General features: G+C 39.5%; 1 protein-coding gene across 1 annotated transcript in view; it reads right to left on the bottom strand.

Moving 5' to 3' along the window:
- Window positions 1-672: 672 nt before the first annotated feature.
- Window positions 673-26,121, bottom strand: part of LOC121319641 (protein O-mannosyl-transferase TMTC1-like) — a 94,943-nt gene continuing 69,494 nt past the window's right edge. The window contains exons 10-19 of the mRNA XM_041257271.1: window positions 25,222-25,335; window positions 18,210-18,353; window positions 12,358-12,466; window positions 9,845-9,947; window positions 9,438-9,573; window positions 8,927-9,071; window positions 6,676-6,813; window positions 5,962-6,084; window positions 4,535-4,612; window positions 673-4,194 (exon numbers count right to left, since the gene is read on the bottom strand). Of these exons, the coding sequence (XP_041113205.1) occupies window positions 4,048-4,194; window positions 4,535-4,612; window positions 5,962-6,084; window positions 6,676-6,813; window positions 8,927-9,071; window positions 9,438-9,573; window positions 9,845-9,947; window positions 12,358-12,466; window positions 18,210-18,353; window positions 25,222-25,335 (1,237 nt within the window). The 3' untranslated portion in view covers window positions 673-4,047. The remainder of the gene's footprint in view (window positions 4,195-4,534; window positions 4,613-5,961; window positions 6,085-6,675; window positions 6,814-8,926; window positions 9,072-9,437; window positions 9,574-9,844; window positions 9,948-12,357; window positions 12,467-18,209; window positions 18,354-25,221; window positions 25,336-26,121) is intronic.

Raw genomic sequence — 26,121 nt, 5'->3', positions numbered from 1 at the left:
TTGCTGATTTGGCAGTATTCAATACTTTGTAAACTTTGTAACAGTCCACTGTAGTCAATTTTTTCATGATAGCAAAGCATACAGTTAGCATTGCTACTTTCATCATACAACAAACCTAAAAAGGCTGAGTTTGGCACTGTATTGACCTTGTCATCAAAGGACGAGCAGTGACACCTACTTTATAACATCTAAAAAAAACCCCTCTAAATTCAGTAAGTCCATCATAAAATGTTTTTTTTTTTAATAATTAAAAAATTTAAGAAAGGAAGAAAGCCAAAATAAACAACAGCGTGGTATTGCAGCGTTATTCATTACATTGCATATATGTGGCGGAACGATTATTCCACTGTCAGTAACATTTCATTGTCAACTATCTTCTAGTTTAAATGAAAAACCTATTCCTGTATATAAACACATATTACCAATCAATCTGAATTTCTAAAGCAATGCTGATGCTGAAATTGTAATAGAAACGCTTCACTATGTACACACCCCCTCTTGATACAGATAGGGGTTGCAGTAACCATGTTAGCGTGAAATTGACTTTTGCAGAATTGACTTTTGCAAGTAAAGGTTTGCTGACCTAAAGGGGTTTAACAGCAAAGTTTTGAGCAAAATAAGGGGGAAAAATCTGTCCTGGGAGTTGTCTGGGAGAAGTGTCCAGAAAAACGGGAGAGTTGACAGGTCTGCAAAGGTTGGCTCTGACAAGGTACAACAAAGGAAAAATGCCAATTAGGTTGTATTCAGCTGCAGGTATGGAAATATTGAATATTTGTTGACATTCAGGCTGCTGGTGTGCTCCAATAATAAGGAAACAGGTATCAAAAAAAGGTTTTATTACATTGCATAATACAGTAATATCAATTGATACTACACAAACTTTTTACAGTGAAATGCCACATGAACATATAGTATAGAAAATCCGAAAAACAAAACAAAAATGTCTTCATTTAGTTTGTTGTAAGGAGTAGGCCATGAAATAACATAATAAATGCGGCAGGCAGCATTAGTACATGAAGGAGTACCAGGGGTGAGTAATGATGAAGGATGCTAGAACTGTGGTAATTCTATGTCTGTCTACTAAAATAATTGAACTTTAGTAATGAGGATGCAACATTCAAAATAAAATCATAATGTTGTCATGTCCCCATTTAAACTTATGAGTGGTGACTACACTTATGTGTCACCTCACTGACAATTTCTTTAGAATTCTGTCAAGAGTTTAAATAACAGGATAGGATTAGAAATCAATTAGGAACACAGGTGAAAAATGGAAACTTTCAAGCACATTTTTACTTATATTTTCCTACGTATTTGCTGTCAGATACCTTGGTTCCCTTTCAATTATAAGACAACCACCAAAACATGCTTATGAGATGCCTTCCTATTGGCAGGTATTCACTGAGCTCTTTATATCAGACCTGCCAATAGGTCCCTTCCTGGGGTGACATCCTCGGTCCCGTCTATCGAGGGATTAAACAGTCAGTCCACGGAAGCCGTGTTCTATTTCTGCTTCTCAAGACAGTAAGGTAAGACCTCTGTGTACAAACTGAGAGTATTTGAAAAGAGCTTTTTTCGGTGTAGAGTAGACCTCGCCAGGAAACCTCATGCCCACCCCCCCCACACACACACACACACAAAAAAAGTGTGTTTCCTCCTGTTGTTTTTCAATTCGCCCACTGAGGCTTTAGTCTGTGTGCCTCCCTGGTATATGCTATGCGCTGACCAGGTGTGTTACTACATGCGGTCAGGGTAGGCACTGCTGCTTTAGCTGCCCCCCACTGCTCTTCAGGTCTTGGTACTCCAGAAGGAAGTGGCTGCCTTGCTGTGCAAGCAAGCCATTTGTCTTGTAGATCCCAACTCCCACAGAGAGGGGTTCTACTCAATATACTTTCTAGTACCCAAGAAGGACGGCGGATTTCGTTCCATCCAAGACCTGAGACTCCTCAACCAGTTTTTGAATGAGAGGAGGTTGCAAATGCTGACCCAACGTCACATTCTCCAGTCCATCCAGCCGGACAACTGGTTTACTGGATGTAAAAAGAGAACATGGCTTCCGTGGACTGACTGTTTAATCCCTCGGTAGACGGGACTATGGACGTCTCCCCAGGAAGGGGCCTATCGGCAGCTCTGATATACAGAGCTCAGTGACTACCTACCAATAGGAAGGCAGATCCCATAAGAATGTTTTGGTGGTCGTCTTCTCTTTCATGGAACCAGGGTTATGGTAAGTAACCTAACGTTCATCTTGCATCCTTCATGTCACAGACAAGTATGTTTAGGGAATCACTCTCAATATGATTGGAGGTAGCAAGCACATGCAGTTTAGGTATATGAAAGGCAGCTGTGATTACATGATATACCGGCAACAAGGCCCTATTTTGAAGTGTGTGCCAATTTCCCCTAATGCTTGGCATGAAGCCGTCTGAGAGCAAGAGCACATCTCATTATCAGATACAGTAGGTTCTCACTAATCAAAACCAGCTGGGACCACATCGTGTTCAGGTTAGTTGCTTGTTTTTCAGAATCTGTGTAATACTAAAAATATCTTTGTTTTATGTTTTGTTTTGCTTTTTTCCCCAACTTATATTTCATCAACAATTTACTTGTGATCAGCATGCATTTCATTATGATTGCAGGGTTCATGTTATTTATGGTCAGTTCGGACTGCCGAGGTTGGATTAGCGAGAGAGTGCATACTGTACTTAGCATTTTTACAATATTATCTTAGTAATACTGTGGTTTAAAATAAAATCACAACCTGGTTTAACACATTCAGAATAAAAAATGCAACAGTAATAATGATAATGAAAATTAATTATACACTTTTTTTTATAATAAGTTACAATAAATAACAGAACATATTTTACATTTTTTACTTGTTTTTCACCTCACTTTGAGCTGATATGCAGCTCTAAATGCAAATTTAAAAAAAAAGAAGTTTCAGAAATAAATAATAAAATACTTCCATATTAATACATTTTTTTATTCCCAGAAAAGAACACTAAAACTTCTCTACATTCATCATACATTTTAGTATGCATTTTGTCTTTTATTTAGGGTCACCTGGGCTTAATTTTTACAACCCTGTCCTAATTTTTGTACTCTCTTGTGATTCTTTTTGGCTTCTTCTGATTCTCAGTGGGTCAATTCACAATAAGTGTTTGTCATGCCAAATTATGCGTAGGATTTATATCAGTATGGCTTCAGAGTAATCACATGATTCAAGCAGTGGGGTTATTCAATTAATCTAAATGACTCGGTGCCATTAAAAGAAGTTGACTGTTACAGTGTATTTTTGTCTTTAAATGTACAGTAAGTAAAATTTCAGGATTGGAAATATTATATTATTTAAATATTATTAAAAAAAAAGAAATAAAAGAAAGCATATTGAGAATACTGGGTATGCAATGCCCAGATAGGTCAAGCTAAAGAAAATGTATTGAAAATGGAAGGGTGATTAAAAAATCAATGGAAAAAATAGTTATTTGCTGGTACCAACTGCCTTTGGTCAAAATTTACAAAACCACATTCAATAAAAAATACTGCAGCTCCCACCTTTTCTAATTGTTGTAGCAGAATATGTAATGTCACATGTTTGCTTCTGCTCTGGGTTTTATACCATTGACTTGATCATTATTGTTTTTCTGGGAAAATCGTTAAATCAATTAACTCCAGGCTTTTACTGAAGGTAATTTATGACTTCCCAAGCTCTCCATAGAAGTCCATTGTACACCAAGTAAAAAAATAAGAACTTTAACAATGTGGAGTAAACACATTAAAATAAGCTTCTCAAAACTTTAAAGTATTCATTTAATATAGTGATGTTATCTGAGAAAACATTGTTTCCATGCTCACAGGCTACCCCAAACTTTCAGCACATGTGTAGGTGTTCTTTTCTCCTTGATATTCAGATACCAGAAAAGGAACAAATCCTCTCCATAATTTCTTTGTCCTGATTTGGCAGTACACCCAAAGTACCTGATTAGGTCTCCTAATCCAGTTCTGGTCATCCTGGTTTCTTCTTCTGGCAATATATTTGCTTATTCAGGTCTTAAGCTGAAAATCTTCTTTCTCTCCCTGAAGTTGCTTTTCTAAGCGGTCCAGCTTGGCCAAGTTCTCTTTCAGAAGCTTGCTGCCCGGAGACAGCTGTAAGGCTTTTGAGTAATATACCCGAGCTGATATGTAGTCACCCTGCAAAGACAAGGCACAGCCCATTTTGGAAATACACAAAATATGTTAGGAAGAAAGTCACCATTATAAAAGTTGCAACTGTATGTCAGTGCTCACCACTTGTAAAAGGCTTAAGTATGTGAAAGGCACTACAATATACAGTATAAGTGGCGCTGATACTAATTTAAAATGTCACTCGTCAACAATGCAGAAGAGACCAAAGCTCTTTTCTTGCATTCTATTACTATTTCTGGTCCAAACATCTTTTGAAAAATTGTACTATTTTATTTTACTATTTCTGCATTCCCACGTGGTTCAGCACCATGTATTTCTATACATTAAACTTTTAAAAACACGGTACCTTGATGTGCTGGATTCCTCCCATGTTCATCCAGGCTTGTGACTGATCTGGGTTTAATGCCACTGCTTGCTTATAGCTCTGGTATTTTAAAAATATAAATAAAAGACAATGCTGATGACACATGTTGCCAGAATGCTATGACTCGTATCTATTCTTATAGATTGAGGTAAATAGCTTCCTATCTGTGTCAATCCATGGGACAGATGGACATGAGGTAATCAATTTTAAACAGGAATTATTTTAATACAGTAATTTGTCGCATATCTGACTGCGGTGGGACAACAGTAAGGGCGGATAAGTAAAAAGTCGGATAAATGAATCCTGTTTTATATACCATTTATACACAGCTGTAACAATTACTATATTCACAAAGTTATTGTAGTGAGATTTGGCTTTTATTAAGGAGCTACCCTAAATCCCTTGTTTAGAAAGATACAGGTTACTAATGCTTATGACAGAGTAGCCTTCTGCCACGTGGGTGCGTGCATTCACTGCTGAGTGACAGGCAGGAGATCGAGACGGAGGTTGAAGTTGATATGCCCCGCAGGTGAACAGGATTTATTTACATATCAACACACTGAACAGCTCACGTGACACTACCAGCAATGGCGGCGCACGGAGCACAATCAACGCAGTGTACGAAAACCTTGGTAGGATCTACACTATCTGAACTACTCTGATCAATAATGAACTAATGTTGCTGGAGAGGTTGATCATGGCCGATAAATGGTTAGAGTGGATATGGAACAGATTATTGTAACTAATGTAAAATATGAACATCTAGAGGGGAACCAAGACATTAAAAGCACATCTTCGTATTTCCATATTTGCAATAATGAGTAGTAACCCAATGATCAATTTCTTGAGTGTGGGTATCCAGGTAATTACATCCAACTGAAAATAAATTAAAACGTTATCTAAACACAATAAAATTTGTAAAAATCCTGAAAAACAACTTATTTTTTTGTTCTAATTTTGTAACGCTAAAAATAATATGCCCACAGCCTATGTGCCACAACAATGACGCTGCCTGTGGATAGGAAATAGGCGGAAGTTGCAATTCTAAACAGAGTACTTCCTTGTTGACTTCTTGTATCCGGATAGGGATTTTAAATGACCCATTATCAGCGGGATTAAAAAATAGTCAACCCAGCTACGCCTTATTCCTTGCAGGCAGTTATGTAGCATTTCATCTTCCTAGTCGTGACATGTGTATTAAAAAGGTGCAGACCTGGTTTGTTTGATTCAGCCCAGCCCCTTTACAAATAGTATAGACAGATCACTTTCCCTTTTTAGTGAGTGCTAAAAACAAATCAACGCAATTTAAATGGCATTTGTATCTATAGACCTATTTTTAATGAACCAGTTTATCAGTGCACTTATCCAATAGTGAATGTTTTATAAAGTAGACAACAAAAAATAGATACCTCAAAAGCAAGGTCAAGAAGATTCATTTCTCTCAGTTGGTTTCCTTTTGAAAAGAACAGCTCAGCCTTGACCCTGGGGTCCTTGTGATTGACCTGGATGGCTTTTTCCAGAGCATCAAGAGCCTACAAAAACAAATAATATTCATCAATGGGTCTGAAAACTGGCTTGTAATCCTCAGTAACAAAAATAAAACAAACACTATTAATAGGAATTAACAGGGGTTATTACACATCAATGTGACACAGGCAAACCAAACAAGCCTGTAATCCATGGGAATTATCAATGTAATAAACTGAATATAACAATTATGTAAAGATAGTATTTGCTCAGAGTTATGCACTACGACAGTGTAATTCAAAATCTCAAATGTGACACAAAAATGCTGGTCAGTCTTGTATTGGGCACTTTTATAACACCACAGGGCACAAACTTACCAGAACATTACTAGCATTATTTACCTATTTAAATCCACATAACAGTTTCTCTTTATTTTGGGCTGTGGCAACCTACTGTTTAGTTTGGTTTTGATTAACCATACTGCAACAACCAAAGAGAGTCCCAACATTGTTTATAGTCTTAATCTAATTTAACAGTTGACTTCATAATGGACCCTGACAAATGCAGAAAACAAGCAGTAAGCAGTAAGGGTCTTTCATAGAAACACAATAACAAAAGATGCATTGTACAGCCTCTCTAAAGATTTCTTTATGTACCTCATTATGACTTCCCCACTTGTTGTGAATTGCAGATAAGAGCCGATAACAATCTATACAGGCCAAGTTCTTGGATATGATCTCAAGAGTCATCTTCTCTGCTTCTTTTGTTCGACCAGCCATAGCCAAGACCTGGGCCTAGAAAACACATGTATATTAAATCAATCAATCTTTATTTTTATAGAGTGTTTTTCACGATAGATATCCGCAAAGCGCTTTACAAGGATACAAACATACATAAATATTACAAAAAGTAACAATAGGCAGTAAAAATGAACAACAGAATAAAAACAAACCAGTAAAACAGTAAAACACCCAGGGTGGGAGCTAGGGCTAGGCAGGTCATTCCATAATTTATAACTGAACCACCTGTGTCTTATTTCTGAATTTTTTGAATAGTAAGTAACCCAGCATCCTTTGATTGGTGCGAGCATCTAGGAACATATGGGGTTAAAATATCATTTAAGTAAGAGGTTTACATCACTTTAAAATCTATCCTAAACCGGACATGAAGCCAGTGCAATGATGCTAGCACAGGGGTAATGTGTTCTTATCTCTTAGTCCCTGTCAAAACTTTAGCAGCAGCATTTTGTACAAGTTGCACATGAGAAATAACAAGACTATGAGTACCAGAGAATAGAGCATTACAGTAATCAATCCTTGAAGATACAAAAAGCATGCATCAGTTTATCAGCATCTGGTTGGGAAAGAATACTTTTCAATTTGCCAATATTTCTTGGTTGAAAGAGCGATTTTGGTAACATTTCTAATGTGTGGTTCAAAAGAAAGGTCTGGGTCAGAGATAACTCCTAAGTTTCTCATTTCCACTCCACATTCAGGAAAGAAGCTTTCAAGGATGAAATCAGACAAATGTATATTATTTTGTTGTTTCTGAGATCCCAGAATCATCACCTCTGTTTTATCTCAGTTTAACATTAAAATGGTTTTAAATATCTATTTTTTGATGTCAGCAAGACAGGTATTCAAAATGTTTGCAGCATAGGTATAACCCTGTTTGACAGATAGATCTAATTGGGTATCATCAGAGTAACAATGAAAATTAACTGCATGTCTAAGAATATGTTTCCCAAAGGTAGCATATACAAAGAAAACAGAATTGGGCCAATAATCAAGTCCTGTGGGGCCCTATATGTAACCTTTGACAAAAATGAAACAAGTCCTCCTCAATTTTAAGAAGACAGGACACTATCTGACAATCCCACCATATTTTTAAGGCAGGCAATTAAAACAGAAAGATCAATATTGTTGAACGCAGCACTTAAATCTAGTAAGAACCAAAAGTGAGTTAATGTCAGAGGATAACAACACATTTACAATACAAGTGCGTGCTGTCTCAGTGCTATCAGAAGGCCTGAACCCAGACTGAAATTTCTTATATATGTTAAGAACTCCCAGAAATCTGCTGAGTTGCTCAGCCACTACTCTTTCTGAAACAGAGATGGGAGATTGGAAACAGGCCTATAGTTAAGAACATTGGGATCTAACACAGGTTTCATGATCAGAGGTTTTAATGACAAGAACAGTGCCTGATAAAAGAGAACTGTTAACAGTATTAAAAACTGCAGTATTTATTTTGGGGAGTCTTTAAAAAGTGAAGTGGGAGTACAGTCTAATGCACATGTTGTGGGTTTCACCTTTTTTAACTATAGTAACCAGATCCAGTTCACAAAGCAAGGAAAAATGCTCTAAAGTTTGTAAAGTGTGTTTGGATGCTGTATGACTAATGGTAAGAGTATCATTATTATTGTTAGATGACACAACTAAATTTAGTACGCAGTTAGGTATTTGATTTCTAATGTTAGTGACTTTCTTGTTCAAGTGATTCATAACAGCATTGATGAGCATTTGACAGAACATACTCTAAATGTGGATTTGTTAATTTTGCTATAGACTGAAAGAGACAATCTAGGATTGTTCTCGTTTGTTTCAATAAGATTGAATTATAAACTGATTGGGATTAAACACTCTGTTGCGCTTCCTGTTGAGAACAGTGAATATTGTTTTTATTTATTTTTTCCACTTACAAAGTACAGTAAACTATAAATTAAAGCACTAAGTAAATTTAGCTCTTAAAGGGTAATCGAACAGGCCTCTTAACTGTGCATCACACCTTTGCAATGAAAATAACAGAACAAAATATACAGTCCAAATCCAAATTGCTGCGCTCAGTAATGGATCCGGAGCTCACAGTCCATATTTCATCTGTCAGGTAATCCTTAATTGGACTCACCAATGCCAGCCAGATCTCACTGTTGTCTGGCTGAAGTGCAGCAGCCTCTCTATAGACCTGCAGCGCCTCTTCATATCTCCCAGTGTTATAGTAGAGTGCCCCAAGGGGGGTCAATATTTCAACCTTACGAGTGATCTGCAAAGCCCTGAAAAGCAAAAGAGGAGGCCCCCGTTTAACTGAGAGAAATGACACATCATTGTATTAATAAGAGATGTTAACAGAATTCATTATTGACAACATTTTGGTTTGAAGTTGCAAATTCAACCATTCTGTCCTTGATGCATAATGTAAAGGGACTTGCAACTCTTTGAACAATTTGTTTATAAAGAAGTAGTAAGTGTACACAGTACTCTACTGTGTAAAAAAAATGGCCAAAGGTTAAAATGATGTGATAGTGAAACAGTTCATTTTTATTGGACAATAGAGTTGGTGTAACTTAACACAGACAATCATTGAACAGAGCTGAGCTCAAATGCGAAGATGAAAAATGTGTACTGTAAAGTGTACGCACTTTTTGTACCAGGCTTCAGCCTCTTTGTTCTGATTGGAGGATCGAAGCAGTCTTCCTAGGTTCACCATAGCTACATAATGTGTGGGTTTGAGTCTAATGGCTTGCTGGTAATGCGTGGCTGCTCTATCCCCATCTCCTGGAAGAAACAAATGTTAAATGCATGATTGCGTTATTACAAGAAAGTGTGTTATATGAACCATTATTTACATAAAACACAGCCAAGAGGTCTGTTGCGCTGATTTGAAATAATAGGTACACTTTGCCAATTCTGATGTTTTGAATGTGATGTCTTATAAAAAGTACTACACACAGTGCACAACAAAGAGATGCCAATGCTGCCAAATGAATTTCCTGATTTTCACTTTGTTACTTCAGACTATTAAGCAGCAATGCACAATCTTACCTACCTGTGTCCACCAAAAAAACTCCATAGTTATTATGCAGATCAGAACTGTCTGGACAGTTTTCAATTCCATGCAGGTATATTTTATTTGCTTCTTCAAATTGTTTCTGAAAAAAAAACAATGAAAAGAAAAAAAGGAACAGTTAAAGCTACCATCACTGTGTTAATACCAGCTCCACATTCCCCAATGTTCTCTGCTCTGAACTAAATACATCTCTGTTCCACGAAAGCTCCCCAACAGCTGGTGGCTAGCTCTCAGAGATTGCGCGGCTCCTGATTGTATTATCCTGTAAAATAAACTCAGCAGAGAAACTGTAGAGCTTAATCACCTCAGGGTAAACAATAACAGTTCATGTTTTACTAGTAGCAGCAGCTATCCACACATGACCGTAGATATATTTGTATTGTTGTGTATGCTGCTATAAGCATTTGAAAAGTTACACACATAAATGTGGAGCACCTGCAATGCACTCTTTGATGTAATGTAATATAATATCTAATATATAATATATATATATTTGCAGAACTCTTATTTCCAGAAAGTACACAGGTTATCCCCATAAATTATTAAAAATATCTATCTAAAGTCATGAATTCTGTTTGGTATGCAAAAATTACATGAAAGTGCAGAAAACAAATTACAAAAATGAATCTAGTGTTGAATAACTTTTGAAAGAGTAATTTTTTTTTCTGCCATGCATTCATTCAAGTCGAACGGTGCTTAATTTGTGCTGGGACTTGCAGGGACACAGCCCCAGTACCTCTTATGTCAAGCAACAAGGCAGCTGAGTGATGTGGAAGTGGAGGCAGAGTGTTACTCTGAGGCTATTTGTTCGGTATGCTGTAATAACATTAGATGCAAAGATGAGAGAGCAAACCCTGGCAGAGTACGAGTGTGTAGCTGGAAAATACATCTAGACGTTAAAAAATAAATGCAAAGTCTGAAATTACTGTCATATTTTCCTCTCCTCTTTTGTTGTCCTGCGGTTGCTTTTAATAACTTTTTCTTTGCATGCTACTACTTTGTATATGATGTGAAATATGTGATTGTGAACTTGTATCACTAGTACATTACTCTTTCAAATACACTTGTTATGATTTTGAATGTGCAGTTCCAGTTCATAATTGCCACTGCTTGCACTCTGGCACCTCTCTGTACAAATTAAGCACTGATTGTACTAGTTACATAAAAAGAATAAGCCTTGAATGGTCTTGGTGTTCATTTCTCTCTTCTTTCCTCTATATAAATTTAGACAGTACATGTAGTAGGTCCTGATATCAATGTGATGCATCCATCTGAATTTCTTTTTGTTGCTTTGCCAATAATTTCTTTGTGGCAAATGACGAACTTAACCCAGCAACTGTACTTGCCACAAGAAAATTATATCGCAGAAAAAAAGGAAACAGGGATGTAGGTAATGTATCAGTGTCTACAAGAGTAGCTGTTTTAATGTAAAAGGCTCTGTAGTGTTGCTTATCTCCCTTGGTCACAAATACGTGATAGCAAGGGATGTCTTTAAAATCATCATCTCAAACTGCCAGACTGTTTCACACAATAAATTTGCTGGACCTTGCTGTCTATACCCTTACTGCAACTGCAATGGAATATTCCCTTCAGGTGTTACACCCCAGATTCAAAGTTGTCCAAGAAGACAGACAGCAAAAGTAAATCAATTATACTACTTGCATGTTGGAATCAGTTAAAACTATAGGACCGCTATAATAATGGTAATGTGCCACATGGAAACCTATGTATTTGCACTGGCACTGGTGCTGTTGCAATACAATAGCAGCAGGAGCAATTTAAACTGTTCAAACTGCTTGTGAATTTGATGTAATTCGGTAAAATATTCCATTTAAAGACCCAGAGAAAAACCATTTGCAATGATTAGCAAGAGATTTTATCTTTCAGGGGTGATAACAAATAATTAGTGCATTTCAGTGTCACAAACAATGTCACGCAATGATTTATGTACAGCATTGAGTGGATTGTATTTTTGTTTAGCAGAGGCCCTCATGAGTGCAGCTGCAGCAATTTCTCCAGTCGATCCTTGCACAAGTTTACCATGGTATTTTTGCATGGTATTTTTGCACTTTTACCATGCTTTTTTCCATGGTAATACCATGTATTAACCATAATTTACCCTGGTTTACCATGTTAATTAATACTCTTGAGGTAATACTAAATGCCAAACAATTTAATTGATAACAGGATGAAGCATAATTCAATTTAGTCAGTTTATCTCTCTACCTAACTTCTGTTTACATGTCATGTTTCTATTGTGAGAATTAGCTTGCAATCTTCAAAGAGGTAGAGAAAGAGAAACTGGGGGGCAGGATGTAATCTTAGTTAATGAATACAATACAGGAAGACTGTGTGTGGATTATCCTAAATGCATTTACTAGACTTTTAAATTCACTGTGTTATGTTACCCGTTCCCCTCAGTTTAATTCAAGTGGATATATTGCTGCATGGTCTTACTGCTCCACTTCTGGAAACGGAATGTGGCTGCCTACCTGCTCAGCGAACAGTGATGCAAGACTAGAATAGGCATCTGCAAACTGGGGGCCAAACTGAATGGAATCTCTCAGCAGCTGCTCAGCCTCCGTCTTCTTTCCCTGGGATCTGTAACCATAAAAATGTATTGACTGCACAAGCAGGGAGGGGTATTGATTCAATCCCAATTGTGAGAGTTTACATCAATTTAACACAATCAATACAGGAAGACTTATATCAAACAGATGAAGCAGTCAATTGAGAGTGATTCAATTATGTGTGATTACACAACAAATTACAGAATCTATTTATGAGATATTTATGCATATACTGTTCAGTTCATAAACCAGCCATCCAATTTATTAGAAATGACAATGTAAGACACTAAATAGACACTAGATGCTTGGTTATTTTTTTTGATGATTTGGGTTAGGGTTAGGTTGAGCATCAGAAAACATACATCCTGCCCCACTACTGGCATTTTCTGACAATGTTCTTCTTGGCAATGTTCTTCAATGTCTGTTTTATGTGCCACCATCTATTTCAGCACATTGCATATAACAAAACAAAACGCCGTCAAAACAATAACAAAACACTCGGCGTTCCGTCGTCATATATATACAAATATACAATAAATAAATCATAATAAACAAACCACACGGCTTTCGACGTCATTTATATATAAAAATAATAAATAAACAAACACAAAATAACACAGGGGCGGAGGGGGAGACCCTGCTCTAAAAACAACTGAACAGGGCTGCTCACCCTGTTACATATCCCCCCCTTGTGCAATGCACACATGGCCTCAACGGCCACCTCCTCCCTCAGTCTCAAAGTGCCGGAAGAGGGGTCTGGAATAATCCATGGGGGTGGCCATGGTGGGAGGCCGTCCTCCCCCATGTCTTCCTAGCTGGTAGCTCCCTCTTCTGGGGCTCCAGCTGAACTGTAGCAGGGGGGACTGGTCTCTTGACCTCCCCCCCCCCTTCATGTCTGGCAGCTCCCCTTTGTGGGGCTCCGGCCACTGTACTTCTTGCCGCAAAACTGCGGCTGTGGGAGCTGGTCTCCTAACCTCCTCCCCCTTCTTTGTAGCCGGCAGCCCCCTTTTCTTAGGTGCCAGCCTCGGTGCTTCCTGCGGTCCACAAGCGGCGCAAGCCAGGCAGCGGCTCCAGGCAAAGCAGAGTCGGCAGCGACCCCAGGTGAGGCAGAGCCGGCAGTGGCCCTAGGCGAAGCACAGCCCTCAGCGACCCCAGGTGAAGCAGAGCCCTTAGCGACTCTAGGAGAAGCAGAGGAGAGATAGGCAACCCCAGGCGAGGCGGGACCCTCGGCAACCCCAGGTGAAGCGGGACCCTCGGCAACCCCAGGCAAAGCGGAACCCTCGGCAAACCCAGGCGAAGCGGGACCCTCGGCAAACCCAGGCGAAGCGGGACCCTCGGCAAACCCAGGCGAAGCGGGACCCTCGGCAAACCCAGGCGAAGCGGGACCCTCGGCAAACCCAGGCAAAGTGGGACCCTCGGCAACCCTAGGGGATATAAGAGAGACACAGGCAACCCCAGGCGATGCGGAGCACCAGGCAGCCCCAGACGATGCGGAGCAACAGGCAGCCCCAGGCGATGCAGTTGTGGCATCCTTGGGTGGTGTGAGGCAGGCATCCTTGGGCGGTGCGAGGCAGGGCCGTTTCCCTCCGTGCTCCCCTCAGCAACCTATGCAGGGGCTGCTGAGGTCCGGCAGAATCCTGCCACGTCCTCCCTCTGGGTGGCGAGAGGGAGAGGAAGGTCCTGCTTCTGCTGTCCAGGTGGACGTGGCAGGCGGCAGAGGGGCGACAAGCTCTGCTCCAGGTTGCGAAGGCGGCAGGGGCGCCTCCCCTTCTGGCTGCAGTGGGGGAACCAGCAGGCATGCTGTCTCTGCTGGTGGAGGTGGGAGTGGCAAGTAGTCCTCCCATGGCGGTGGAGGTGCCACCAGCAGGTATTCTCCCTCTGCTGGTGGAGGAGGGAGTGGCAGGCAGTCCTCCCACAGCAGTGGAGGTGGAACCAGCAGGTATTCTCCCTCTGCTGGTGGAGGAGGGAGTGGCAGGCATTCTTCCTCTGCTGGTGGAGGTGGGAGTGGTATGGAGTCCTCCCACAGAGGTCTAGGTGGAACAAACGGATATTCTCCCTCTGCTGGTGGGAACTTGGGCTGCGGACGTTCGGCCTTCATCCTCTTGGGCTGTGGACGCACTGACTCCCCCCTCTTGGGCTGTGGAAGCACCGACTCCCCCCTCTTGGGCTGTGGACACACTGACTCCCCCCTCTTGTGCTGTGGACACACTGACTCCCTCCTCTTGGGCTGTGGACACACCGACTCCCCCCTCTTGGGCTGTGGATGTTCGGGCTCCTCCCACTCAGGCGCAGGACGTTCAGGCTCCTCCTACTCAGGCGCAGGACATTCAGGCTCCTCCCACTCAGATGCTGGACGTTCGGCTCCTCCCACTCAAGCTCATGATGTTTGGGCTCCTCCCACTCAGGCGCAGGACGTTCAGGCTCTTCCCACTCAGGCGCAGGACATTCAGGCTCCTCCCACTCAGATGCAGGACATTTGGCTCCTCCTACTCAAGCTCATGATGTTTGGGCTCCTCCCACTCAGGTGCAGGACATTCGGGCTCCTCCCTCTTGGGCTGTAGTGGGGGTGGGCACAGAAGGCGTTCCTCTGGTGGGAGGGGGCAGTTCGCTGGGAAATGCCCCCACTCCCCACAGATGCAGCAGCAATACTGCACTCCCATGCTGTTGAGGAGGGCTTCCCAGCTAACCTCCTCCTGTGGCTGTAACCCCAGTTCCACCTCCTCCTGCTCCTTCCTTCCTCTCTGCCTCCTTCTCCTCACCTCTGCTTTTGTTTGAGGGCAGCGGCTCTACTGGGTTCTCCAGGGTGCATGGTTTTGGGTAATTTGGGCAGCCAACACCTCTCCTGGATATTGGGAGGGGCAGATGGCCACTGTGTGCCCAAACTCCCCACAACCAGTGCACCACTCCTCCAGGATATAGACCAAGCCGACGTCCCTCTGCAGCTGCTGTTGCTGCTTTCTCCAGCTCCTCCTTTACCCTTCCATCCTCTTCTTCACTCCAGACAAAATAATACAAAAAACCCCCCAAAAAAACAAACAAACTGCAGTACCCTTTCTCTCTGGCCTGAGTCGGAGGCTGTGGTTGATTCCGCAATGACACCACGTGTGACAGGAAATGGCGCCGCGGTGACGTCAGGCCAGAATGAGGAACAACAACAGACAGGCAAGTACTGCAGTTCAAAAAGGGAGGCGTGGTACACCGTTTATTAAAGAACAAAAATAAATAAAATATTTAAACAAAGACACTGATCACAGAGCGAAAATAAAACAGGTAAACAAAAATAATCACGAACACAAAACACTAAAGGTCCGGCTGGGCAGTAGCCTTCAAGGTTCCTTTATTTTTTAATTTCTCTCCCTCTCCTCGCTCCTCTTGTTCCTCCTCTGAACACACCCACCTTGAGGAGAGAAAGCTGCAGGTATAACCACCTTCTGCAGGCGGTTAATCAATCCTGGCAGAGGACAAGTTACTCCCTCGCCTCTGCCAGAACACGTTTCATAATAATAACAAAACAATAACAAAACAAAACACAGCTATACCGTCAAAACAATAACAAAACACACAGCGTTCCGCCGTCATATATATACAAATATGCAATAAATAAATCATAATAAACAAACCACACGGCTTTCACCGTAATTTTTATATATAAATAATAAATAAACAAACACAAAATAACACAGGGCCGGAAGGGGAGATCCCGTTCTAAAAATAGGTGAACAGGGCTACTCGACCTGTTACAGGCAGTTATAAATATTGACTTGCTAAGCTTTGATTTGTTTGCCAGAAAGCAAATATAAATAGACATTTTTAAGAGTGTAAATAATATTGATGGTAAAGTGCTCGTGGATAGTATACATATTTTGTTTTGCAGGGGAAGTGAATTTGGTAAGGCATTTTTTAATTTAGGTTAGGTTTTCACATACTGTATTAGACAAACTTTTGTTATCAACACGCTCAAGCTTAATAATTTTGTAAAAAAACAAAACATACTGTATGTGGCAGGGTAGAACAGAGCCCTGCATGTAAATAAGGGGCAGGGTAAGGCCCTGCTAGAAAATAAATGTATTGTTATGGCTTTAGAACGGGTGAATTTATGGGTGTATTTAATGAATGGTTTGTAAAGATATGTGATTTGAAGGTGGTGTTTTGTTGTTATTGTTGTATGTATTATTTGGGATTATTCACTGGGGTAAATATTGTTGCATAGTTTAAGTGTGGTCTGGCGGAGGCTGTGTTGGCAGCTCATCTTTGCCAGACAGCTCGTGAGAATGCGTAGTCGACAGTCAGTGATTATTGACAAAGTGACTGTTGACCATGCAGATCCAAAAACCCTGTGCAGAATGCGGCTATATCCAGACTGACTGATTAATTTATTGCTAAACTGGAGATGGTCACATGTATAAAAATCTGCAGCTTTTGTTATTCAGGTGTGGGTGTTCAAGGAGGAGGAATGTGAGCTAGTGAGAGCTGAAAGAGAACAAAATGAAAGTAAGAGAGGAAAACAAACACGTGCTAGCACAATAGTGTAATAGGATCAGTGAAGATGACTGCCCAGCCTTACATAAGTATTATTTTATTTTATGTGTTTGAGACTTTGTTTTGTTAAACCTTTTATTTTGTTCGGTGAGCTGTATGTTTTGTAAAAGTGTTTTATTTATTTTTGGTTGCAATAAATATGTGCACACCAGCGCTTTCAACCATGCAAGTACCTGTCTTCGTGTCAGCATTCTGGTCTAGGGACGTCATCTTTACTCTGCCGTCCTGTCACCCTGTACTATTACGTATAGTCAGGATTATGACACATGCTGTATAATAAATGGCTCACTCACTGTATAATACTTTAAATTGCAGTACAGTATTTTAATTTATATTCTTGCATGAACATACATACAAAACTAATCAGCTGACTTTAATTATTACTCTTTTTTAAATGTATTGTTGTAGTTATTGTCTGGACATTTATAACTTTGAATGTTTGTCTTTAGCTATAGTAGAATGAGATTTTGAACTAAACAACAAACATGCAACACAAACAGTATATGAGAATGACTGGTGTTCCTGCTACCTGTAGTGATAACGCAGTAGAGGGTTGAAGGGTGACATTTAAATCCCTACTAGCTGTACTTCCCTGCTGTGTAGGAATCATCATTTCTGAGTAAATATATGCCTCCTGGCAGATTCTAAAGCTTTGCCCACAGGAATTCATTAATATTAGACAACTGCATGATAACTACTAATTTATATTCTGTACAGATTGGGTTATCTTTTTAATCCAATGAACTAAAAGTTAATTTAATAATGCAGATATTTATTTAATAAAAAAGAACTCTACCCATCAGCTATTGAAGAATTGTGATACTGTATCTATACCAATAACAATTGCCAGTTTTGTTTTGTTTTGTTAAAACTGATAATTGAAAGTTATTTTCGTTTTTTTGTTTTGTTTTTGTTTTATGTTAATAAATTTTACCCTTTTTTATAGTGTTTTTTTCATGTATTTTAATGGTGTCTCAAATTAATTCAGAAGACTTATTGCCATGTACTATGTTCTGGACTGGAGTATTATTCTGCTTTATTTCAAAAGAAAAAAAGGCTTTTATACTGTTTCTGAGAAATCTTTGTGTCACAGTGTAGTCCCTTTCTTTACAACCAAAATAATTATATTTAATATAATTATATTTTATTAATAAGTCTACTGCTTATTTTGCCATACTTCATAGAGATTGCTCTACGGTTTCATTAATCAAACATTGACAACTTGTTAAACTTACTTGAGGAGATTCCCGAGGTTGAATAGTGCCCGGTTGTGCTGTGTGTTTATGCGCAGAGCCTGTCTGTAGTACAGCTCTGCTTCCACTGGGTCTCTAGTCAGGGTTCCCAGGTTATTCAGAGCACTTGCATGGCGTGGGTACAGTCTATAACAAACAGGACAAATTTAAAACTTACTACATGTAATCATACATAAGAGATAGTGTCAAGAAATGCAGAAGAACAGACTTGGTGTTGAGAAGATGGGCCAGTCACCTTTGCTCATGTAACCCATTTCAACCATAAAGTATGAGAATAAAACCTCTTGGAATGATCTGATGCAAAGTTGAAGCTCAATCTGATAAAGCTGGAAGAAGGGTAAATTGTTTGTGTTATTCTCAATAATGCACTAGTTATTGACTAGGAGAAACGGCACGCGTACACTTGCTGTAATTAACTGTTGTTTGTTTATTTTCTTTTGGGGATAACACTTTGGGGAATGCTCACACTAGCCTGGATCGGAACTAGAATCTGAACAGGGCATGGCTCCCCCATGACCCATGACCCCCTCAGCTATTGGAGCTATTCCAGGGATCATGTTACAATAACTCAACTGGAATAAAACATAACTAAAACCCAGGGGACTAAACTATTAATATTCCACAGAGTTATTGAATTTCTAAGCAAAGGCTGACATCAACTGGGTTTGTCTTTGTGACCAGGCCTGCACAACTCATTTACATCGCAACTCTGTGGTCAACGAATGCTACATCCTCTTTTCACCGAGAAACATTTATCATTGAATCATTCAACAGAGCAGCTGGCTGGGGAGTCGCACTTGTTTATGGAGGAGCTATCCTTGGCTGAATGATGTACCTTAACTGAAGATCACGAAGCAGTCTTGACACGCATGGTCAAGCAAAGCCTGCAGACTCAAGCTGCTATGCCTCCTTCTGACTAAAGTTTTGAACAGAATACTAAGTCCTGTAATACCTTTTTTCACACTAGCATTTTAGAGCGTTGAGTGCGCACTGAAGCAAGACTCATAACATGTTTTGTTCAAGTTTATCTTAACAGTGTGACTGACTACTGGATTAACATTCACCTCCCAGGGGAGTTTCAAGTCTGCATTAATAAATACCAGAGTCATTTTACCCTGCATTAGCGTGTGTAAACAAACTAAGCCACTTTAAAAAAATAATGCAACTCACTTTTCTGATTGTGCATGCTTCATGCTCGTCAATTTGTGCATTACACATGCACAGACCAAAGAACTGCACTGCCAAGTCAACTTTAGCTTTAGTGTGTCTACACGGAAAAAAACTGAGCTGCATCAAATCTAGGATTAGTTTATAGTGTGAACAGACCAAGAAGCAAAGCTGCGTTAACTGCTCCTGGACTTGACTTTTGGATTCAACTAATGGATTCATTTTGCTCAAGTGTGAAGACAGTGTAAGTGTGCTTCAATTATGAGACAACAAAGGGGTAAAGAATGCTCCTATATAACGGGTACTCCACACCCCTGTGCATGTTTTGTATTATTATTTAAAATGCAGGATGGACGAAAAGCTGTCCGCCATTTATTATTTGTATTTTTCCCTTGAGACGGTGTGATTGGAGGCGGAACAAGGGTTGGGAGGTAAAGCGAGGTAAAGCTTAAAGAGAAACTAAAAACCAATAACAATTGCTACGTGTTCTGCTTTACCACCAGCACGATAGTTGTTTGTTCTGTGCCCATTTATTTTGTTTGTCTCTTTTGGCCAACGTCCCGTTTTGTTTTGTTTGTTCTGTGTTTTGTTTAAATATTTTATTTAATAAAAGAAAACTGAGTACATTTGCGTCTCGCCCTGTAATACTTGCTGTTGTGAGGTTTCATTTCCTGGCCTGGAGTTACCCCTACAGCCATCCTTATCACACTGCACAATAGCAATTAATACATCTTATTTCTCAGTGATAAATACTGTCAATAAGACCTTCCAAATGTATATTATCAAGGTTAAGAAACCATAAATCCGATCCTCTATAATACTCCTTGCATCTATTCTATTTACTTCAGCAGTTGTCCCAGTCATAAATCTGCTACAACTAAACAATCATCTCACACAGTGCAAAGAACAGCAAAGGGCTGTTAGCAGTCTGTTAGCATTTACTGCATTTACACTGTAGTGAAAGTGATGCCATTTCCACTTTTGTTGTTCTCATCACAATATATATTTTGAGGGTAATGTTTTACTTTTTCTAACATATATGTTCCTAGAAGAAGAAAAAAATGAAATGCAAACCCCCAAGCATAGCAGCTCACACCTGCTGCATAATATTATAATAATACATTAACTTATTGTAATTATAAAGAAAATGCTCCCTTGAAAATGCATTTTTTTGAAATATATATATATATATATATATATATATATATATATATATATATATACTTAAAAATAAGCCATTAGTGTGCCAGTAAGCACAGCAATTCAACACATTTAATGCCCTTCAAATGTTTCATAAATACAGTGCTTCATTTTGGCGTCCAAATACCAGTTTCAGAAAGATAAAATAATATTAAACCGTACAGTACTTAAACTGACACAAGCACTACCTTTTTATCCAGAACAGAAATGTGAATATTTTAGCACATTTAGCAAGACATTTTGCCACAGGAGATCCCAATGGCCATTTTCCTTTTCTTTGAACAGTTACAATATTGGATGTCTCAAAAGACTTATAGAAATAAAATGGACATTTAATCAACTCATGACAGAAGGATTTAAATCATTAAAATTGACCTGAACAATTTGTCACTGATATAATACAGTGTCTACCAAGCACTGTGGCTAAGAAATAAAACCTAGTACAGCAACGTGATTGTAGGATGTTTTTTCCTAACAAACTGCAGCAGAAAAGCCATCGTTCCTGTGGTGTCCTTCACAAAGAGCTCTGACTAAATTAATGGAACCCGTTGCCATGGAAGCTTAATCAAATTGAATCATAAAACAAATACCTACATGTTGTCTGCCTTAAGGTTAACGCAGTGGCACAAACTGTTCTTTCAGCCTTTTGTTTACTGACAAAACATTTTAATAATGTTGCTAAAACTACGAACTGCCTGGATATTTTAGGCAATGTCACTGAGTTTTACATTTTTTAACTCAATTATATCTTCAGAAATTAACATGTGCTGTGTTAAGTCGTGATTGATGACCATTACAAAAAACACCCCATTGTGTTCTGGCATTTACAAACACATGTATTTTACAGGGATTGTTGTATTGTACAAGCTGTTCCAGAAGAAACAACAACAAACACATTTTGTGCATCAAGACATCAAGCTGCATCAACCCCTTAAACGGATAGGAGAATGTGACAACTTTTCAGAACTCAGTTTTCACTGGCTTTATTATTAAATACTGTGGCAAAGTAGGGGGTGGAAGAGAAAAGTTGTAGTCCAGGAGAGTGCGGCCGGACTACATTCCCCAGAATGCCACGTGAGTGAGTCAGGAAGAGGTTCACCTGGCTCTAATTTTAATGAGGGACAACTGGCTGTGATTAGTAGCACAAATGTTTGGTAGGGGCTGTCTGTGTGAAAGCAGAAGTTGCGTGTGAACTTTAACATATTCTTTAAATTTGTATACTCTGTGTAACATTTTTTTTGGCTGGTAAACAGCTTAGCCATCCAGTGTGTTAGAAATGGAAAAAACCAAAAAAAAGTTTAGTTTAGCACTCCAGTGGGAGTTCGGTTTTGTTTTTATTTCTGTAAATAATACAAGGGCACGTAAGAGTTTTAAATCTGCAGTTCTTGTGTCTGGGTCTGTATTTTACAGGGCACAAACGAGCCTTGGCTGAAGGCCTGTGTTACAATACCTTCATCAGACCACCACCCTTGTAGCCTGTCCACAGCTCCTCATGTTCCATCCAAGCACAGTCTGTCCAAATGTGCACCGATTCTTAGATTTAGTGAGATTAGACTCCAAGGTGGTTTGATTGTATGTAAATCATCTCCCTCAGTAATGGGGTTAGATGGAAACTTGAGGTATGTAAAAGGTTGCCACCTGGCCCCATAATTCCGGAACACTCTGGGACAGGACATGGTTTTTAAGTTGCCCTTAAACTGAAAGTGAATTGAGCGCTAAGCACTTGCTTAATTTATACTGCTTCTTAATTATCTGAATCATTGTGATAATACAAATCTTACAAAAAAAAAAAGCACCTTGAATAAACGTGTGTAGGTTTATTCAAGATATTTATTTTTATTTTGTACAAAATTATATTTCAGTTCTCAATATTTAAAAGATGCTATTTATATCCTATTAATTAGTAACATATAGCACTCTTGAAAGCCTCTTTCTCTTACTTATTTGTTTTTCTGTGTTACACAGGAGAATTGAGCGTCCCGGATCAGTCGTTACTGAGCCAGCAATCACCCAGAGCACTTACCTGCACAAACACCACGTTTTCTTGCACCACTGTACCCAGAACAGAGCAAGCGGGACCGAGCAAGTTCACTGGACTATTGTTATTATAATTATTATTTTTGGGTCTGCAAGCCCAGCTTTTACCCCCATTCCCTCCAATACCATTGCTGGTAAAGGGACAGATTACTTTTGTTATTATTATTAAAATACACTGACTGTTTTTGGGAGAAATACTGCCTAGACATTACTTTTATTTACTGCACCACTTACACCTGACGACGCAGTTTCAAAGTAAAATGTCAGAGTCTGAAAAGCACAACTTTGTAGCACAACAGCAAAATACACTATAACACTATAAGGAAATCCATCCCATATCATACATGGCAGTGAACTGAGACTGGTAGTCTCTGTTGCAGCGCCAAGCAAAGGTCATATATATGAAACTCTACATTACACCCTCCAGAGCATTTTTGGGTATAATTACACTTTTAACAACCCAAAAGTCAGTGTGCAATTTTATGAATCTGATGTTAGCCAAAAGAAAAAGTCAAAATACTAACCGACAGCGCTTAATTATAAATTAATTTTACCCCATTTTTCTCCCAATTTGGAATGCTTAATTGTATTTAGGTTCAGTGCATCGCTACCATACCTGCGCTGACTCGGAAAAGCAAAGCCGAACACGCGCTGTCCTCTGAAGCGTGTGCAATCAGCCGACCGCTTCTTTACACACTGCAGATTCACCATGCAGCCACCCAGGAGCTACAGCGTAGGAGGACAACACAGCTCTGGACAGCTTACAGGGAAGCCCGCAGGCACTTGGCCAGTCTACAGGGATCCCTGGTGCGTGGTGTCCTGAGGACACCCTGGCTGACCTAAGCCCTCCCCCACTGGGCAGCGCTTGGCCAATTGCGCGCTGCCACCTGGGAGCTCCCATCCATGGTCGGCAGTGGAATAGACCTGAAAGAGTGACGTCCAGGCTATAGGGCCCATCCTACGCTCCATGCAGTATGTCTTTACTGGATACACCACATGGGAGCCCCATAGTTTGTGATTTTTAGTAAAGAAAAGATTTGTTTAATTTTATCTGTGCGTTGCTTTTTTTCTTTTTGTGCTGTCTTGTCCTTTGTGATGTCACAGAACTCCTTGGTGGCTTTTTACTATCTGATTATGTACAGTAGCTTGTACTTTATTCTCTATGTAATACTGTCATATACACATTCTGAATTACACTTCAGCTTCAGGATGCAGTCTAACATAAATAATGAGCTTGCAATATGGGAACTGCATTGAATCATTGCAATACCAATATGATCACCTTTGTGTTGACAGAGATTCAACTCCACTTTGAGAACTAATTTCTCACTATACTGAACATATTGTCTTTATTGTGTATTTGATACTGTCCCAGTACTGCATGGATATCCTCAAAAGCACTTACTTAAATATCATATAATGCTTGAGGGTTGAGCTCATATTAGTCAAGTATTCTTTTAATGTATTACAAAAGTTTATTTTTTTACTTTGTATATGAAATGGTTGACTATGGTCTTACCCACATCTTCAAAGATTTATTTAATGGGTCTACATGTGACCTACGTCCTTTTGGATAGACAGATACTCTCTGCAATTCATGCTTAGATATGTCTTTATCAACACTGCTCACAATCTAGTTTATTATTTAGGTATAAAAATTATATTTAAAACCCTATAATCTGTAGCCCACTGTATTAGTTCCACTGCTGCCACATACAGATTCAAGTACTTTTGATCCCATAAACATGTATTAAATTAGAGGTGTAGAAGTCCAAATCCCTTTTGAAGAGAATGTAGAATACCAGTGAACAGAATAGGTTGGACAAATATTGAATCTTTAAATACGTGAAATTTGGTACAGAACTTCACACTGCAAATACTTGAGAAGCCTGTGAATTATGGTACTAAATACACATACTATGCACAAAGGTTAAGCAAACATCTGAAATTTGCATTAATACATGCTAAACCGTCAGAAGATTGCACTCTTCATATACAGTATGTCAATCCTGGCAATGACACTCTGTTAGAAAGGTGTAGCTATGGAAACTTTTATAGTGCCTTGTCATCAGGGTGCACAGTCACCCTGGAGTTAAGCCAGCCAGCTTTCTTTCAAAAGCAGGACTTGGATATGGATCGGGAAGCCATTCATACTGTGCAGACAGAAAGCCAGAATAAAATTGGCTATTATGAGAATAGGCTTTTAGAATGCCAGGAGGCCACGGGTAAACAAACACTACACGAGGAATGTGACACTGAGGTCAGTGCAGGAAGTACGCAGAGAAGGGGTTCCTTTCCCTTAAATATGACATGATTGATATCTTTTAACGAGCTGGAACCCTGTACAGGCACAAGCAAACGGAACAGTCAAAAATGTTAACGTTGTTGAAATATTAAAAACAAATATGAGTTTCCTGTGGAGCTAAACCTATCCCTTGACTTAACAGAGGTATACTTCCATCCCAACAGTCTAGCCTTTCCTTTTATCCTAATCCCAGGGGAAATGCTGCTCTTAGAATGGTCTTTTAACTTCAAGCATAATTAACATTTGAACTTTAGACACATACTTTGCTGTGAGCTACTAACTTACTTGAGAGCGGTCTGGTAGTGATAAACAGCTTCTGGGTTTCGTCCTTGGTCTTTCAGGAAGTTGGCATAGTTGTAGTGCACCTTGGCATTGTGGGGTAAAGTCTGAATTCCAGATCTGTGGAGACCAATAATGGGAGCTTATGTTTATTCAATCAGAAATTGCCAAGTGCTTGAGGGTGTGGTCTTGAGAGATTGAAAAAATACATCAGAGTTCGGTAAATATTGAAAACCTGGGGTGATCTTCCAAGAGTAAAAGCAAGAGACTGAGAGGAGTTCTAAACCTAACAAGACCAAAGAGGCAGGGTCAGAATCAATTGTAATTATCAGTAGACCAATCACAGAGAGCAACAGACAAACCTGACACTATTCAGAGTGCTCCTGTCACGTGGCTGAGTGCTCTGAGCAAATAAACAATGGCAGTTAAAACAAAGACTGAGTATAATACCATATTCTGTTTTTCAAGTTATTGACATGGAGAACAGCACCCGATTCCAAACTGTAAGCTGCATGGATGGTAGTTTTATATTCCTGGAGGTTCTACCCTTAACCAACTAATCTAACTATTGTATATCAGGACACCTCTTTATCAAAGACTTCACAGCCCACATATATAGTGACAAATGGTTCTTCTTCCCCTTTCTAAAACAAGACTACAGGGGAGGGTTGCATAAAAAAAATTGAAAGTTGAAGCCTAAAAAAAAGTTATTTTAAGATTGGCAAGCTTTGTCTACAGTTTTGCAGATATGACTCACAAAACTACGATGAAAAAAAATCCAATTTGTTTCTAATCAATTTCTAGCTAAACTTTCATTAAGGTAAATCAGGGAAAGTTAACATAAGAGTCAATGTTTTTTAAAATACAAAGTTGGAAGACATAGAAAAGCAAGTTTAACTCTTAAAG

This window comes from Polyodon spathula, chromosome 8 (assembly GCF_017654505.1).
Source record: "Polyodon spathula isolate WHYD16114869_AA chromosome 8, ASM1765450v1, whole genome shotgun sequence".
NCBI lineage: Eukaryota > Metazoa > Chordata > Actinopteri > Acipenseriformes > Polyodontidae > Polyodon > Polyodon spathula.
Note: the sequence above shows the minus strand (reverse complement) of the source record. Positions and strands in the feature narration are given on the sequence as shown.